Source organism: Lagopus muta, chromosome 3, assembly GCF_023343835.1.
Source record: "Lagopus muta isolate bLagMut1 chromosome 3, bLagMut1 primary, whole genome shotgun sequence".
NCBI classification, from domain to species: Eukaryota; Metazoa; Chordata; class Aves; order Galliformes; family Phasianidae; genus Lagopus; species Lagopus muta.
This window is the reverse complement of record NC_064435.1, coordinates 54,929,513-54,945,666: the sequence shown is the minus strand read 5'-3', so window position 1 is coordinate 54,945,666 and position 16,154 is coordinate 54,929,513. Positions and strand designations below refer to the sequence as shown.

The 16,154-nt window shown below is 35.5% G+C and overlaps 1 protein-coding gene across 2 annotated transcripts in view; it reads left to right on the top strand.

Annotated features, from left to right (window-relative positions):
* Positions 1 to 16,154, top strand: part of CD226 (CD226 molecule) — a 33,368-nt gene that overhangs the window by 2,768 nt on the left and 14,446 nt on the right. The window contains exons 3-4 of one of the 2 annotated variants that reach the window (XM_048940755.1): positions 618 to 702; positions 1,754 to 2,092. In XM_048940755.1, the coding sequence (XP_048796712.1) occupies positions 618 to 702; positions 1,754 to 2,092 (424 nt within the window). Of the gene's footprint in view, positions 1 to 617; positions 703 to 1,356; positions 1,472 to 1,753; positions 2,093 to 16,154 lie in introns of those variants that run through there. The other variant, XM_048940756.1, reaches the window with a different exon arrangement.

Genomic DNA, 16,154 nt, shown 5'->3' with positions numbered 1-16,154 from the left:
TGAAAAATAATTTTCACTGAAGGGAATTTGTTTTCATTTTGGAGATTTCCTGAGTACTTGCTCTTAGTTTTAATTAAAAAAAAAAAAAACAACAAAAAAAACAGATGTGCAAGAAGTTTTATTTATAATAATAATTTAAAATTATATTCATGTCTATTTATCTTTTCCTTCAACTTCAGATTTTGTGAAACATCACTCATTTGTAAACTAGTATAAGCATATGTAGTATGACATAAAAAATATTTCAGTGCAGAGAAATACTTCATCTTTTTGCCTCATTTGCAACTGCAACATGAGAACAGCTAGCCAGTGAGTTCTTTAATGACTTAAATATAAGAAACATGCAGATCCTGTGTAGGTGATTGAAGACCGTAATGCCACATAGCATCCTGGAGCCAGGCTTTATTAACTCACAGAATCCTTTTTTCTACTGTACAAATATCTGACATCTACTGTACAAACATTTGACTTCTGAACCTCCTCATTTCATGATGTTGTTACCAGCAATCATTCCATTTCCTGAGATAAGATAAATGTAAGTAAACATTTAAATCTGATTGAAAAGATAGCTGTAATACAAATGAAACTCAGCCTCCGACTAATTTTTTTCTATTTAGATTTTTCAGATAGGATCAGATGGACTATTAACACTCTGGGAGGATCTTGTGAATCCAGATTATGATTTTTCCAGGAAAATAGTATGTAAGTGCTGCTCTTAGAAAACATGAAGATACTTCATAGAAGTTGGTTGAATTCTAAGGCTTCATTGGTCCTTAAAACTTGTGCTGTTATTAATTTCCTGTACTTGAGGAAATTCTTTTAGTATTAAAAAGAATTGAAAAGAATGCAGTACATAAATGAAGACTATTAAAAGAAGATCATAAGAAATTTTCATTGAGGGTCATTTTTGTTAAGTATGCATCACTTTTGTTAAGTTTGCGTCACTTGGAATATGAAGCCCAGGTTTTTTGGGGGAAAAAAAAATAAGCAAGGTTTTGTGTATAGTATTTTCCTATTTTTAAGGATGTTATATTTTTGCAGTGAGATTATAAGCTCTAAAGCATAGGAACTGTATTCTCTTTCAAAATTCTCACTCCTTGAATAGCAGTCAGATGTTGATTTGGGCTAAATGGCACAGAAGAATTTTATTGGCTTGTTTTGATGAAACCTGAAAATCTCATCAGTTATCATCTACATCAGTTATCATATGGCTGGAGATTCAATAGTAGTGGAAAACTTTTCTCTGAGATAGTTTCACATATGAATTCAGCGCATCTTTGCCACAACTTTTAGAATGTGAAAGTAAAAAGCTAGTGATGTTTTTCATGTTTCAAAAGTAAAACCTTCCCCCTGAGAACAGCACGTGGTGTGCAGAGACTGCACAAAGCCCCATAGCGCCAGTCACTGATTCCTGTGTTCTTTGAGATGGACCATGCAGCTTTCCTTGTTGCTGTCTTCCAACTCTGTAGAAGTAAGATCTCTTTCCTATTCCTAGCTATCTTATTTCTTTCCTCCTCTTACATAATTACGCATATGATCACAACTCACGAGTGTGTCACGGTGTGCTTCACACAAATAACTTTCCAGTCATACTCATACATTAGAAATAGTTTACAATATTGGCGGGTTGTTGTTATTTTTTATGAACATTTTCTTCAAAATTTTACTTCTGATGCTGCTAATGTCATTTCTGAGTTTTATTATAATTTCAATTTTTAATAATGTTTGTAATCAAACGGTATGTATTTCTTAGTTTTAGCCAGTGTGGAAGGAAGGTTTGTGGATTCAACTATAAAGCTTTCAGAGAAGATGAAACTGGAATGCATATATCCAAAAAAAGCTGTGATAATACAGACATCCTGGATGAAACAAAATGGAAGTCATAAAGAAAATATTGCTGTCTTGCATCCTATCTATGGCATACATATTGAAGACAAATACAGGGGAAGAATATATTATGAAAATACTTCCAGGGAAGACCAATCCTTATCCTTCAACAACAGTACTTTGGAAGATGTTGGTTTTTACTTTTGCTCCATTGTAACTTATCCAGATGGAGTTTCTGAGAAGGTAATAGAAGTTATTCATCCAGGTAAGGAAATTTCTCATCACTTTTTTAATTTCTAATATACGCAATACAGAAATTTATGCAAATATAGGGAATATCTGGCTCTGTAACTTTTCAATTATACTGCACATATAAATGGAGTAATTTAGGTGAAAGTACAAACACATCAGAAAATGATTATTTTGCTTTAACAAAAGTTTATTTTAAGAGAAGTAGGAAATAAGGAGTGGAACTGAAGGACACAGATGTATGTCACAGTACCAGTGTGTCACATGTCAGACTTTACATAGCAACTATCATTTCAGAAGTGCATTTCTATAGTCTGCAGGATCTTCTCAGAGAATTGAATTAAACCTTATAACTGCCCATGGAGGGTAATGGATTTTTATTGCTGTGATTTATAGTGAGGATGCTACTGTGCACTGGTCTCAAAAATAAGAAAAACAGGAAAATGAACAAAGAGACAAAACAGCAACAATAACAAAAAACAGCAACAGCAAGTGAAAACATTTATAAATGGTGTGGCAGAAAAAAAAAAAGGGGGTCATTTATATGAAGAAGAATGACCTTTTCTTTAAAAGGAACCTGCTTGAAGATGGAAAAAGGAAGAAGGAAAGAAAAAGATCAGATTCACTTATGCCTATGTACTTTCTGTACAGCTGCTCACGCACTTTCCAGAGGCTGTCTAACTATCTGACTCATCTGATTTGATTTCCTTTCCAATTCTGAGTGAGAAAGAGCAGAAAAAACTCATTCAAGTATTTTTCTATGCATGCCTGCTTATATTGGTCAGCTCTGGTGCAAAGTACAGGGATTCCCTGATGACAGGAGTGGAACTGTAGTCATTTAGTACTTAGAAGTTCATTACACACAAATGATAGAACAGCCTTCAGAAGACAAGTAGTTTTGATTATTGGTTTATTGGTTTGATACAGTGAATGTAAAGATAATCTCTTTCTCATCATCCCTAGTGGAAATAGACCTCATTCAATATTTTATTGCATTTTGTAGTTAGGAAAGAATGAGTTGAAGGAGTTTAGTTCTGTTTCTTTCTGTTTGAAAGAAGATTAAAAATAATTCCTAGCCTGATCCCTCCAAATCTTACTTTCAAATTTATTTTCTCTAAACCTCTGTTATTTCAATGTTACAAATAAATAGTTGAGCTGATATTGTAGTAGATATGTAATTTGAATAATTTCAAGTTATACTGTTCCTACCTTTGCCATTGAAGACTTCTGAAACTTGATTTTAAACAACAATTTTGGTAATGGAAATGAGATAGGAATCCATATCTGCTTTCCTACCTGTATTAGCTTTTTATCACTAAATATGGATGCTTATCAAAGCAGTAATTAAGCCAGACAAATTATTGGCCTGACTTTAAAAAAAAGCTATAATTCTACTTCTTTCAGATTAGTTACATAAGTTATTTCAGAACTGAAATTATTTCTGCCTTTGTAGTCCACTAGCATACTCATACAATTCAATTATTTGCATGGAGAGGGAATGTCCATCTGGTGGAAGAATTGAAAAGGTCCCTCAGGGTAGGCTTGCAGTTCAGATCACAGCTCCTCAGCTATGATTCCTTGAGTGTCTTCTCTGACTGCTTGCTTCAGCCTAGCATCTGTTTCATTATGTAAAGGAATAACTTTTGGAAACAGTACCTCTAGGTTTCTCTGTCAGTCTGTTCAATGTTAATATAACTCTAGGCATTAGAAACATTTTTTTTTGTTGCATTTAAATAACCCAAGGTATGGAGATTCAGGTTGTTATTTACAAAAAGCAGTAGACAAACTAGATCTCTTCTAAGGCTCTGTTTAACCAGAGTTCTGGCAGTGAGTTGATTTAATAAAAAATTAAGTTAGATGCAGTAGAGGTTTGCAAGCTCATTTAGCCCTTTTTGTCTGGCCAAAGAAATGCTGACCTCAGCTATTTGTGTCTGATTTTGTAGTTAGGTAGTGAGCTTCCTTGGGATTCTATCTGTCAGTCTAATACTTATATTATGTAATCCACTTAAAGACTTCAGCACACTGTAAACTAAACAAAAAAAATATCATTTATCAGAGTCACATTTTTAAATGATAGTGTTGGATATAATATTCACTATTTAGGGTACCTCACTTGATTGGATCACTTTAAACCTCAAAACTAAAACATCCATATTTGCATTGTATATATTTAATCTTGCTACAAAAAAAAAAAAAGATAATAATGTTGAATAGAAGTTAATCTTTTCCCATTTAAAGAATTGAGGTTTCTCAGAACAGGAAAAATCAATTTTGCTTAGTTCCCAGTAGATGCTCATAAACAAGATCTTTGTACTCACTGATCTGGAGAAAAGGAAGCATATCAACAGCAAAGATAAAACATTGCAGCTTCAATCTACTCTGCAAATTAAATATGTTATTAAAAACAGATCGCAGAGAAGGCATTTTTTAATGTAGTGGTTATAGAAGAATTGTTATTAGTCAGGCTTTATCTACCTTTTAATAGTGCATTCATCAGTAATAAATATCTTAAATTCCTTGGATGATACCTTGCTTTGATTAAATCAACAGTAAACTTCAGTTCTGCTTCCATGCTGCCAGTATTTCAGCTTGCTGCTGATAGCATATGAATAATTTTTCTTTTTATTTGTCAGCTGGCAAAGTTAGGACATTGGTGTTTGCTTTGAAAGTTTTTGTATTCTTCACCAGAGAAAGCTAAGTGTTAGTCTCATCCTTTCATCAGAAATGGATCTGTCTCTGTAGGATGAACATACACTGCTTGATAGTTGAAGTCGGAAAATGAGGTCCTTTTAAAGGAATTTTATATTCTTTGTTATACACAAATCTGCCCAAAATACCAGAAAAAAACATTTCACAGGTTATTAAAACGGCTTTTAATTATACTGCCCTCCTTGGTTTCTGGATCTGTCTATTGATTCACAATAAGCATAATTTTTTAGAAAAACATTAATTTGCCTTTACTACCCCAGATAAATGAGCAACTCACTGTAAAATCCATTTCTTCTGTTTAAACAGTAAGTCAACAAATCTTTAATAGAGTAAATTTATTTATTGAGTTGGAGAATTGCATTATGCCTAATGCTTCATAATTTATGGTTTTATTTTTCAAGATTGGTTGATTAAGCTAAAGTTGGAGCTGCCTTTAAAACGATGCAACTTTGTGAGCACAAAGTTCAAAATGAAACATAAGTTTTCTTTGGTATATTCACACAGGTGAATTTAAACTGATATTATTAAGTTTTCTATGTTAACCAAAACTGAAACCTGGATTATAATTTAATTTGCACTACCTTGCCACTTAGAAGTTTCAGATTTTATCTGTACTGACTTATTACTCTATGGAACACAGATCTTCCTGCTAAATCACGTAAGTATGAAAATTTGCATAAAGTGTCATGGATAAACTGTTTACCCAAAAAGGAATTCTTCTGCACTCAAATGGTTCTCTGTTGCTCTGGTGTTTCATTACTCTTAATTAAGAGGTCAGGAATCAGATTCTGCTTTCCCAAGTTCTTTGTATAGTTAAAAAAAAAAAAAGTGAGTACAAAGTAAGTATAATTGGTATGATTCTGATTTGTCAACATTTTTTTCATTAGCACCATAGGAACATCAAGTGCTAATGTTTGATGAGTTAATATTTCATAGTGTCTCACCACTACAGCACCATTGAGCAACACAGAAGTGCTAGCAGGCCTTTAACATTATATGAGACTAATCAGTTAGAAAAGTTGGGGGATCATGACTTTCTTAAATTTAAAAAAAAAAAAAAAGTGTGCAAATGTGTGTGTATGTGCAAATTTCCACACTTACAATTTTTTGTATGTAAAGATTCAGTCATAAACTGAATCACATTTCAAAACAGATTGGCATTGTAGGAGAATCAGCAAAACTCTTTTTTACAACTTACTCTCTGATCACAGAAAACCTCTTCACCCCACCATGTGATAGATGGGGTGAGCTAGCTTCGTTTTCCACCAAGGGAAAAAAAATTAAAGAGAAGAAAATTTAATCCTGGATAAGGAATGATTGACTTGCCACAATGACCAGGAGTCCTGAGAAATGGAGGAGGTTTTAGCTCTCATTACAGATGCCTTTTCTTGGAATACTATCAGTTTTGCATCTCTGACAGGTGGAAGACCCTAGAAGTGGTGATAAATCATCATTTAGAGCAATTTTTGACACAATTGTTGTAGCAATTGATTTTGTTTTTGTTTCTGTTTTTTACCAGATCTGATCTCAAATTTGTCCTGGGGCTGTTTCAGAAGATATAATAAAAATATTAGGACATACTCTGCTCTTTTTTTTTTTTTTTTTTGCCTTTAATTTTTGCTAAGATTTCTAGGATATCTGTGAAACATAAGAAAGAGCTCTCCCAGGCTGCACGATGTTACCCATGCTTACTTTATTGATTCAGAGATACAGACAGTAAAGCAATAACAGTTGTGGCATAGCTACTTCACGCGCTACATAACTACAGGATAGTTTTACAAGCATTTGCAGTACTGAAATTCTGTAACATAATTGCAGAGAACTTGAGATTGTTTTCTGCCTTTTTTTTTTTTTTTTTTTTACTTTTACATCAATACTTTGGAAAAGAATAGTCTATTTATCCCACAGGAAGATATCTGCCAGCTGTGTGAATCTATCACTTTTTTTATCTTGTAATGTGAATGTGCATGCAGCAGTTTTTGGAAGAGAATTCAAGAGCATTTTCTTAATATTCCTACATTTTATGAGTCACAACCTGCACTAGACCAATAGAACCCATACTTCCTGAAAAACTCCTTGCACATTTGTTGGGTTTTTTTGTTTGTTTGTTTGTTTTTTAATGAAAAGATTCTGTAGGATTGGTTACTACTTACAATGTTTCACCTTAAGGAACAGTTTAAGGACTGTTCCTTAAGTTTAATCCTCTCCCTCTCCCTCTCCCTCTCCCTCTCCCTCTCCCTCTCCCTCTCCCTCTCCCTCTCCCTCTCCCTCTCCCTCTCCCTCTCCCTCTCCCTCTCCCTCTCCCTCTCCTCTCCTCCTTTTTTTCCTTCTCTAAAATATTTTCAGGGAAAAGAAACATTTCCAACGTCCCCCAGCTGGGACTTTGATCCATTTGTTTATGTGGTCCTTTGCCAGACCTGTCTTAAATCCTTTGGTTCCTCTCTAATTTATCAGTACAAGAGATATTTATATTTGAAGACACTATTCTAAGTAGTTTATTTTCAGCTAGAAAGTAAAATATTACTAGTGATTTATGACTTTAAAAAGTGATGCTATGTACTAGTGGAAAATATTATTTTGACAGTAACTTTTACATCATGTAACATTAATTATGCATGGCTGCAGAATTTTTTATTGTTAAACTCTTTGAATTTTTTTAATTTTATTGTTTTTATTTTAATTCACGGTTAAATTTTTGGTTTTGTAGTCAGTGACAATTGATCGTTTGTTCAGGGGATGTGTCTTGCTAGCAACTTTGAATAAGAATGGAAGTTCTTTAATAGAGTATTTAAATGACAGCTGTACCATGAAGTACTCCTATATTTTAAATAGAGTGATCAACCTCTTCTATGATAGCGGAGACAGAGCTTTTCTATTCTTAGCTAGTGTGATGATATCCATGCCACTCAGCCCTTACTTCTTTATTAATGTTCTTCTGCCTGCCAAAAGCAGTACAATGTATAGATTTTTTTTCAAGTCCCTATTCACCTGAAATAGCTTGCTTTCTATTTATCTCTGTCTCAGTTTAGATTGTGATTCATAGGTCTACAGTGAAACATTATCATCCCTTTAAAGGACACAGAAACAAGAACTAGCGCTGAGGGATCTTCATTCATCAGCTCTTAGACTCTGAGCTCCCCAGAGCAAGGGCTATCTTTGTATTTTACACAGTGTCAACCACACTATCAGCACCTAATTAAAAAGAAAGAGGATGGAGCCAAGAAGAAGCTGCCTTTTTCATACCTCTGCTGTGGTTATTGACCTGTTAAACATTGCTTTTCTTTCTTTTTAATTCCTATGCTGAACTGAGGATTGGATCTCCCTTCAGTAAAAATGGCTAGGGAAAAAAAAAAAAAAAAAAGCCTGTTTAGAGCAGAGCAGAAGGAAAACCTTCCCTTCTGGAGGAAAAGCTTATATCAAAACAAATTACAAAAAAAGTGGAAAAATCAGGTTGGAAAAGACTTTGCAAACTCATCTCATCTATCTCTATTCTGAGGAAGTATAAGCATCATCCATAACCAATTCCCATATTGGAAATTTATGCATATTTTTGCATAGGTATTCTAGCGCTTAACCAGCCTTGGAATGAGATTTTTTTCCCCATTACATCTAACCTATATACCTCATGTTTAATATAAAGCTTATTCATTTTAGTACTTCCCTTTGAAAAATAGAAGGAAGGCTCCCATATTATCAAAATTCGGTCATCCCTCCCCTCTGTTCTAAACAAAAATAGTTAATTTTCCTTCTTAGCTCATTCTTCTGAATTTCACTATTCTTATATTCATCAGAATTGTCTCCAATTTATATATTACATTCTTAAAATAAATCAGCTAAAATGTTCCTGCTAAAGCCTCAGCATTACTGAATGAAGCTGAATATCGTCCTTTATCTTGCCTATATACATGGTTTATATACATGAGAAAAATTATTTTCCAGAAACAGAAAGTGTGATTTTTGTTCTATGTAGCTAGCAGGCAGTTATAACATGTAGACTCTTTCATTCAGCACTGTTTATTGCATTTTTGTGTGTGTGTGTATGTTGTTTTTTTGCTGTTTTATTTTATTTTTTTTAATATTACTTGTTGGTTTTTAAGAAAGAAAATAGTAGTAAGTACTCTCAGTTTCTGTGTTTGTACCAGAGTGTGCAATGTTAAGGAAAAATGTATGAGGAGTAGTGCTCTTTACCAGCATAAGATAATTTTGAAGAGTTGGTTTATATATTCCCTCTAAGCATTTCTTAATGAACACAACTTTTGTGTTCACTGGATACTACAATTATTAACAGATGCATGATAATTTGAAGATGAGTCTCACTTCTGTTGTTCATCTATTGGTGCTATTTGCTCTTTGTTGAGTTTTATCATCAGGGACTCTTTTGGAAGATCATGAACCATTAAGAAAAAAGCAGGATCCAGATGAGCAAGTGGGGAAAAATCACCTTTCCTGTTAGGCTGGTCAGACTCAAAACTGGTGAGGGGACCTTTAACAGGACAATAGGAAAGTCAGATGGCAACCCATGAATGAAAAAAGTTGGCTGGGTTGGGATGACATGTAAGAGCAAAACCTTGAAAACAACAAATCGAGGCAGAAGGATAGCCTTCTCAAATGTGTGCACTCAAATGAGGAAATGCTGGGGGGCAGCATTGTGAGGAAGCTCTGGTACATTTTTTGGAATTCTGCATAACCATCTGAAGTTTCTGTGCTCCAGTGCACACTGTAGGGGAAACAAATAAGGAATTAGAACTCTACATGTAGCTACAAAGCTATGATCTCATTAGGATGGCTTCCATTACTCATGTGCTGCAATGGATGGATACATGCTCTTTAGAAAGGACAGGCCAGATTAGCAAAGAAGTGGGGAGAAGGGCCTGGAGCACCTCTCTTATGAGGAAAGGCTGAGCAAACTGGGTCTGTTCAGACTTGGGAAAAGACAGTTGACAGGGAATCTGATAAAGATCCATAAATTTCCAAGGTATGAGAGGCAAAGGGACGAGGCCAGTCTCTTTTTAGTGGTGCATGGGGACAGGACAAAGGGAAATGGCCACAAGCTGAAGCACAGGAAGTTCTACACAAATGTGTGTAAGAACTTCTTTACAATAAAGGTGACGTAGCACCGGAACAAGCTGCCTGGAGAGGCTGTGGAGTCTCCCTCTCTGGAAACATTAAGACGTGCCTGCACGCCTACCTGTGCAACCTGGTCTAGGGAGCCTGCTTTGGCAGCTGGGTTGAACTAGATGATCTCTAGCAGTTCCTTTCAGCCAAAATTCCAATTCTGTGATTCTGTGTTGCCTTTTATGCAAGAAAGCAGTGGGAATGCAGGAAACTATTTACTTGCGGATGATGAACCATCTGAGAGTCTATGGGTTGGGAATAGTGGGCAGACCAACATGGATTATGCTATGGTGGGTGTCTGCTACCAATGTCCTTGCAAGGAGGAAGTACATGAGGCCTTCTTCACAGTAGAGGAGGAAGCTTGCCGTTCTCTGATCCTTGTTAGAGAATTAAACTATCTGCGTGGAGAAACATAGCAGAGCACAAGAATTCGTGGAGGTTTCTAGAGTGCAGTAATGATAAATTCTTCACACAGATGATTAAGTAGCTGATGAGGGTGCATTATGTTAAACCTTAAACTTAAAAAAAAGGAAGAGCATGTTGGAATTTGGAGGTCAGGGACAACCTAGCCTGCAGTGACCACGCAATGTTGGAGTTCATGATCCCATTAGAAGGTGATTAAAAGGTGATCTTCTGGGCTTCAGGAAACTAGACTTTGGCCTGTTCAGGAAGAAACTTATGGATGAGGAAGAAAAACAGGCTACGAAAGAGCCTGCTGATTATGAAGGATAACCTCCTCCAATGGTCCATCAAGACAAGAAGGATACTAAGTAAGAACTCTAGAAGTGCTGCATGAAATATGCAGGAATGAAGTTATGAAGCTAAAAACTAATTTGGAACTGAGTAAAGTGAATTCAATTATAATTTATTTTATTTATTTATTTACCTGACTGTATTTATTTATTTATTTTGTAACTATTCCCCTGACTTCATAAGACAAAAATACGCTTCCCAGCTACTAATCCCTAATTCTATGCCACTGCAGTAACCACTATGAAATTCAACTTTATTAACGTATTATATCTAGTATCAACTTTTACTTCTCTGACACCCAGATCTAGATTCAGATGTTTTATTACTTTGTTTTGTTGTTTTGTTTTTTTTTTAAACAGACTTGAAAGAATATGTATGAGATTTTGAGATAATGGTGTTTGGAAATCATCAGTGTGTGCAATTGCAGAGGACAACAGAAAATGTATATTGACAACTTGACAATTGACAATTTGAAATTAAATATACATATCATTAATTTATCCAAGACAGGCAATGTTCCATTTGGAAAAATATGTTTTAGGTTATGAAATGAACAGAGGTAGGTGAAAAGGTGAATTATAGATTCACATAGATTTCTCATCCAACATTTTTCCAAAGAAGTAGATCCTCTTTCTACTGTTCATATTTCTAATTCTGAACTTTCCTTTCAGCTGGTCTATCTGACAGACAATATAATTTATAATTCGATAAAGACAAAAAAAAAAAAAAAAAAAAAAAAAAGGAAATAAGCAGTGTAGAATGTTGCTATATTGATTTCTTTTACATTCCTACCTGGTTCCAAACTGCATAACAAACCTATTGTGAACTATTTCTCCAATACATATTCAGTTCATGAAACAATCCATTAAAATAATAGTTATGTTCCCAGGCAATGTAGGTATGTATATACACTGTCCGCTGTTTTTCCAGCACTGGCTTTTCCTCCTGAGAAATATTTGTCTTTAAGAGCTAGTTTTACCATTCACACTCTTTCCCTTCCCTTCTCCCCTGCCTTTTCTATCCTGTATGGCTTCAATTGTGATGTACTGTTTCTACACTGGCAGCCAAAAGAGCCAACTGCACCCTGAGGTGCATCAGGCCCAAGCAGGGGAGGGATTGTCCCATTCCACTCTGTGCTGTGTGGCCTCATCTTGAGCATGGATCTGTATCAGGGGAGGGACAGCTAGGGGTTAGGGAAAGGGTCTGCAATAGAGTACAGTGGGCATGACCCCAAGTGTCTGTTCAGGGAGTGTTTGGACAACAACCTCAGATACAGGGTTTGATTTTGGGTGGTCCTATATGGAGCCAGAAGTTGTGTTTGGTGATCCTTGGGTGTCTCTTCTTGCTTATGATTCTATCTCTGATTCTCTGATTCTCTCTCTTATAAGATGTGAGCAATGAGGCACACAGCTGTACACAGGCATATGTACACACACACATGCATGCACATACTTATGATGTGACATGCATTTTTCCAGTATAGCATTTACTATTTTCAACCATTTTGATAAAATAATAAGCAATAAGTGAAGGCTGGGAACAGTATCCTCTGTCATTCCTAGAACTCTGATTGTGAGTAAATTCCCTTTATTCTGAACTGATTAATTTCCCGGAGAGAGAGAAAATCTGAAATTCTGACCTCTTACACCATTAAGAATCTCCCACAGGCAAACCCTGGCATAATGCATTTTCTGTTCTTCTTGGATAATCTATTTCCTAATGATCAAATTCTTCTGGCTCAGAAATGTTTGTACTTAAATAGCAGATGATTTTCTTACTCTTATTGGCACCATAATCTCTCTGACTTCTTCCTTTCCTTGCACCCCATGTAACTAAAATTCAGTTTTAAAGACTGAGTAAAATAACAAGGGGTTGTGCAGTATTGCACAAACAAGGGGTTGTGCAGTATTGGAGGTGATTTAAAATTGGGTGCTAAGTGTCTATGAACTCACAGAGAATTAATAGGTGGTACAGACGTATTCACCAGATTGTTATAATTTAAAATGACTTTGTAAATGTAGAGGGATATAAAAATTTTAGCTCTTACAATCTAAATACTCTCTTTAACAAAAACAGATCTTTTTTGAACATGGCACTAGTGATGATTTTTAGGCTGATTGTAGAACTTGAGACAATAACTCATAAGAAATCAAGTTCTTTACCTGCTCCAACTTATATAATAGCCAAATATCCCCATTTTCTTTTTTCATTAAAAAAAAAAGAATTTTTTTAGAGACAGAATTATGTGGCACATGCACACAAGATGTTAGTTTGGGAGCTAAAAGCAATTCCAAATCTAGAATATTGAGGAAGGGTGAAGGGGTCAGGTTTGAAGTATTTTTTCATCTAAAAGTTGATTTTCTTGAAGGTAGAAATCCCTGCAGAAAGTTCATCTTCATAGAATGTTGAGACTGCTTTTCATCTACAATTTCTTTTGTTTCTCATTATAAGCAGTGGAAGACAACAGTGTACACAAACCAAGCATCAAACCTTGTTTCTGTGATGGAGATAAATTAACTTTGCAGTTATGGAAAATCTCCTATGCTCATTTGTTATTTCTGGTGGAAATTAGTAATTTCCTATTTTCCTTTCCTAAATTTCCTAAGGGTAGCAGCTTTAAAGATGGCTTTGATATCAGCAGTTTGAGTAGTATAAGCTTGTCCTGACCTAGAGATCTAAGAAGAGCACAGAAAACAAAAAAAAAAGCCTGTGTTCTGTGTTCTGGGATGGTTGAAGATATGGTGTGAATTACCATCTTCATTTCTCATCACTGTGCACATTGATCAGCAGCTACTGATGTTAACAGTATAACTCTAATGCTGCTAGTCCTTAGGCCTCTGCTTAAACTTAATGCTTCAGCAGAGAAGCAGAAACATGCAAAGCTGTAGAAGTATTTCTTTCAGTGCATTTTATTTTACTCTATTGAAGTTTTGTTTTTCTGAAGTCGCAGTACTAATGTTGAAGTATGAATAATATTTTCTTTGTTAATAGCTTCAAAGTAGAAGGAATTATAGAATATCCTGAGTTGAAAGGGACTCACAAGGATCATCAAGTCCAACTCCTGGCTTTAAGCAGGACAATCCAAAAATCAGACAATATGACTGAGATTGCTGTCCAAACACTTTTTGAACACAGTTTGGTGCTGTGACCACTGCCCTGGGCAGCCTGTTCCAGTGCCCAGCACAGTCTGGTGAAGAACCTTTTCCAGATATCCAACATGAACCTCCCGAAAATGTTTGACATAGACATTTTTGTAGTCCAGAGTAAATCTCTGGAGTCTGATGTAAGATTAGAGGTATGAGACAGGTGAAAGTCATGATTAACTGTAATTAAAATGTCACAGGCTTTTCACTGACTTTAAAAATAAATGATCTAGCTGAAAACAAGATTAAGTATCTAAGTAACTTTCCCGTGATGAATCACAATGAGCTAATCCTTTCTGAGATCAAAAGAATGAAACAAACAAAAAAACAAACGAACAGAAGTGAATAGGACAGGAATAAAAAGTGGAAAGTCTGAATATATCTAGCCAAAAGAATGGGGAACAAAATTTTACATAACATTTATTTTGAGTTTTAGTTCTTTATAATAAGGAAAAAAAATACAGAATTATTTTGTTTTCCCTCCCAAGTGGGGTTTCTTAACTTCATCAATTCTCTGCTGCAGAATTGCAGTTTAGTTGCTAAATCCTTTAAATCTTTAAAGAAGCTGGTTTGCACTCATTCATGCCTTAATGTATCTAATATTTACTTTCCAGAAATACATTGCATGATTATGTTTTTTAAAATATGTGTGCTTATTTTTTTTCTCTCTATATGTCTAATGGACCTGAACCAACTGGAAATATGTGTAGTCACAAAATATGATGAGATCTCATTATACCAAAAAATGATACAAGGAGGGTTTCAAATGTGGAGCTTTTATATTTTACTAAGCAAAGAAAAATGTGGCTCCCTCGAGTGCTGTCACCGCCTACTGCTTTCTCTTCAGGAGGAGCAATGACAGGACTGCAGTGGAGGCAGAGCGGACAGCAGCAGCTTAGACCAGAATGAGCAGAGGGCAGGGGAAGTCTTTTTATCAGGAGCAATAGTACATTCTTAAAGCATTTCTGAAAAGTTGACATGGTGTGACACCTTGTGTTGTGTGCATGCGGGGGCGAAGATGTGCGGGTGTGCCTTTTTTCCATAGAAATATTTCTCAGAACAGGAGGTGCTCATCCCACACGTACCAGGCTGAAAGCAAAGAAACTGTGTTCAGAAAGATGCTAAATAAAGCAAGTGCTTAAGCAGAGGAGAAGGAAGATGAAAGAACAGTTCTAATGTGGATGTCAGAATAAGAATGGGACAATTGTTTAGAACAAAAGCCTAAAACGTTTCAGTGTACTTGGAAAATTGAATTAGAAATATATAGGCCTGGTTCTCTACTGCTTGTCATTACATAATCAAGTTTTGCACAGTACCATACTGTAAGGATGAAAGTGATTTATATCTTTCATCAGGAGTGCAAATGCCTGAACTTTGCTTCATACTGCCAGGTAAAATATGCAAGCAAAGCAAAGAATTAAAATCTATCACAGTGTTTGTGAAAATAACTATGATAGAGTGTATAGTGACTGAGAATATAAAAAAATCTTCCTATTTTAGTTTGGCTGTTCCTACATAGTTCTCTTAACTTTTAACAAGGCAAAAGTAAATGGCCTCAAGTTGCACCATGGAAGGTTCAGGTTGGATATTAAGAAAACATCTCTTCTCAGAAAGAACAGTGAGGCAGTGGCACAGACTGCTCAGGGAAGCAGTGGAGTCATGGTCCCTGGAGGTGTTCAAAAAACATGGGGATGTGGCACTAATGGACATGGTTAGTGAACATGGTGGAGATGGACTGATGGTTGGACCGGATGGCATTAGTGGTCTTTTCCAACCTACATAATTTTAGGATTCTGCGATTATTAGCACTGTGTACTGAATATTTTCACTGAAGTTGCAAGGCAACATCAGCTTTGTAATGTACAAGTTGCGGAACACAATAATATATAGTAGTATTGCACATTATTAGGAAGCTGAGATATTGTTGAACAAATGTAACACAGCTAATGAATTGAAAGAACACATACTCATGATTGTGATTTTCTTGATTTTTTGATTCACAGTTCACCATATGTGTAATATGTATTCTAGTAAATGTATAGCAGGGCAGTGGGGAAGAAGGCCATTTTTATGTACTCCTTGATGCTGCCTTTTTGGATCAGGTATAATTTCTCTGGAAGGAGGGAGGTACATAGTCACAGGTATACATTATAATTTTTCTAATAAGAATATTTAGATATAAGAAGCACCTTGGCATTGGGGTGACATTGGCAGGAAATGAGTAGGACAGCAAGCACACACACAGGAGCAGATGAGGATGCATGGAGGCTTCAAAGGAATAGCAGTAGTAGGGCTTGCACATTAGAAGTATTAAGGTTGCACAGTGAATAAGACAAATATACACATTATTTGTTAAGC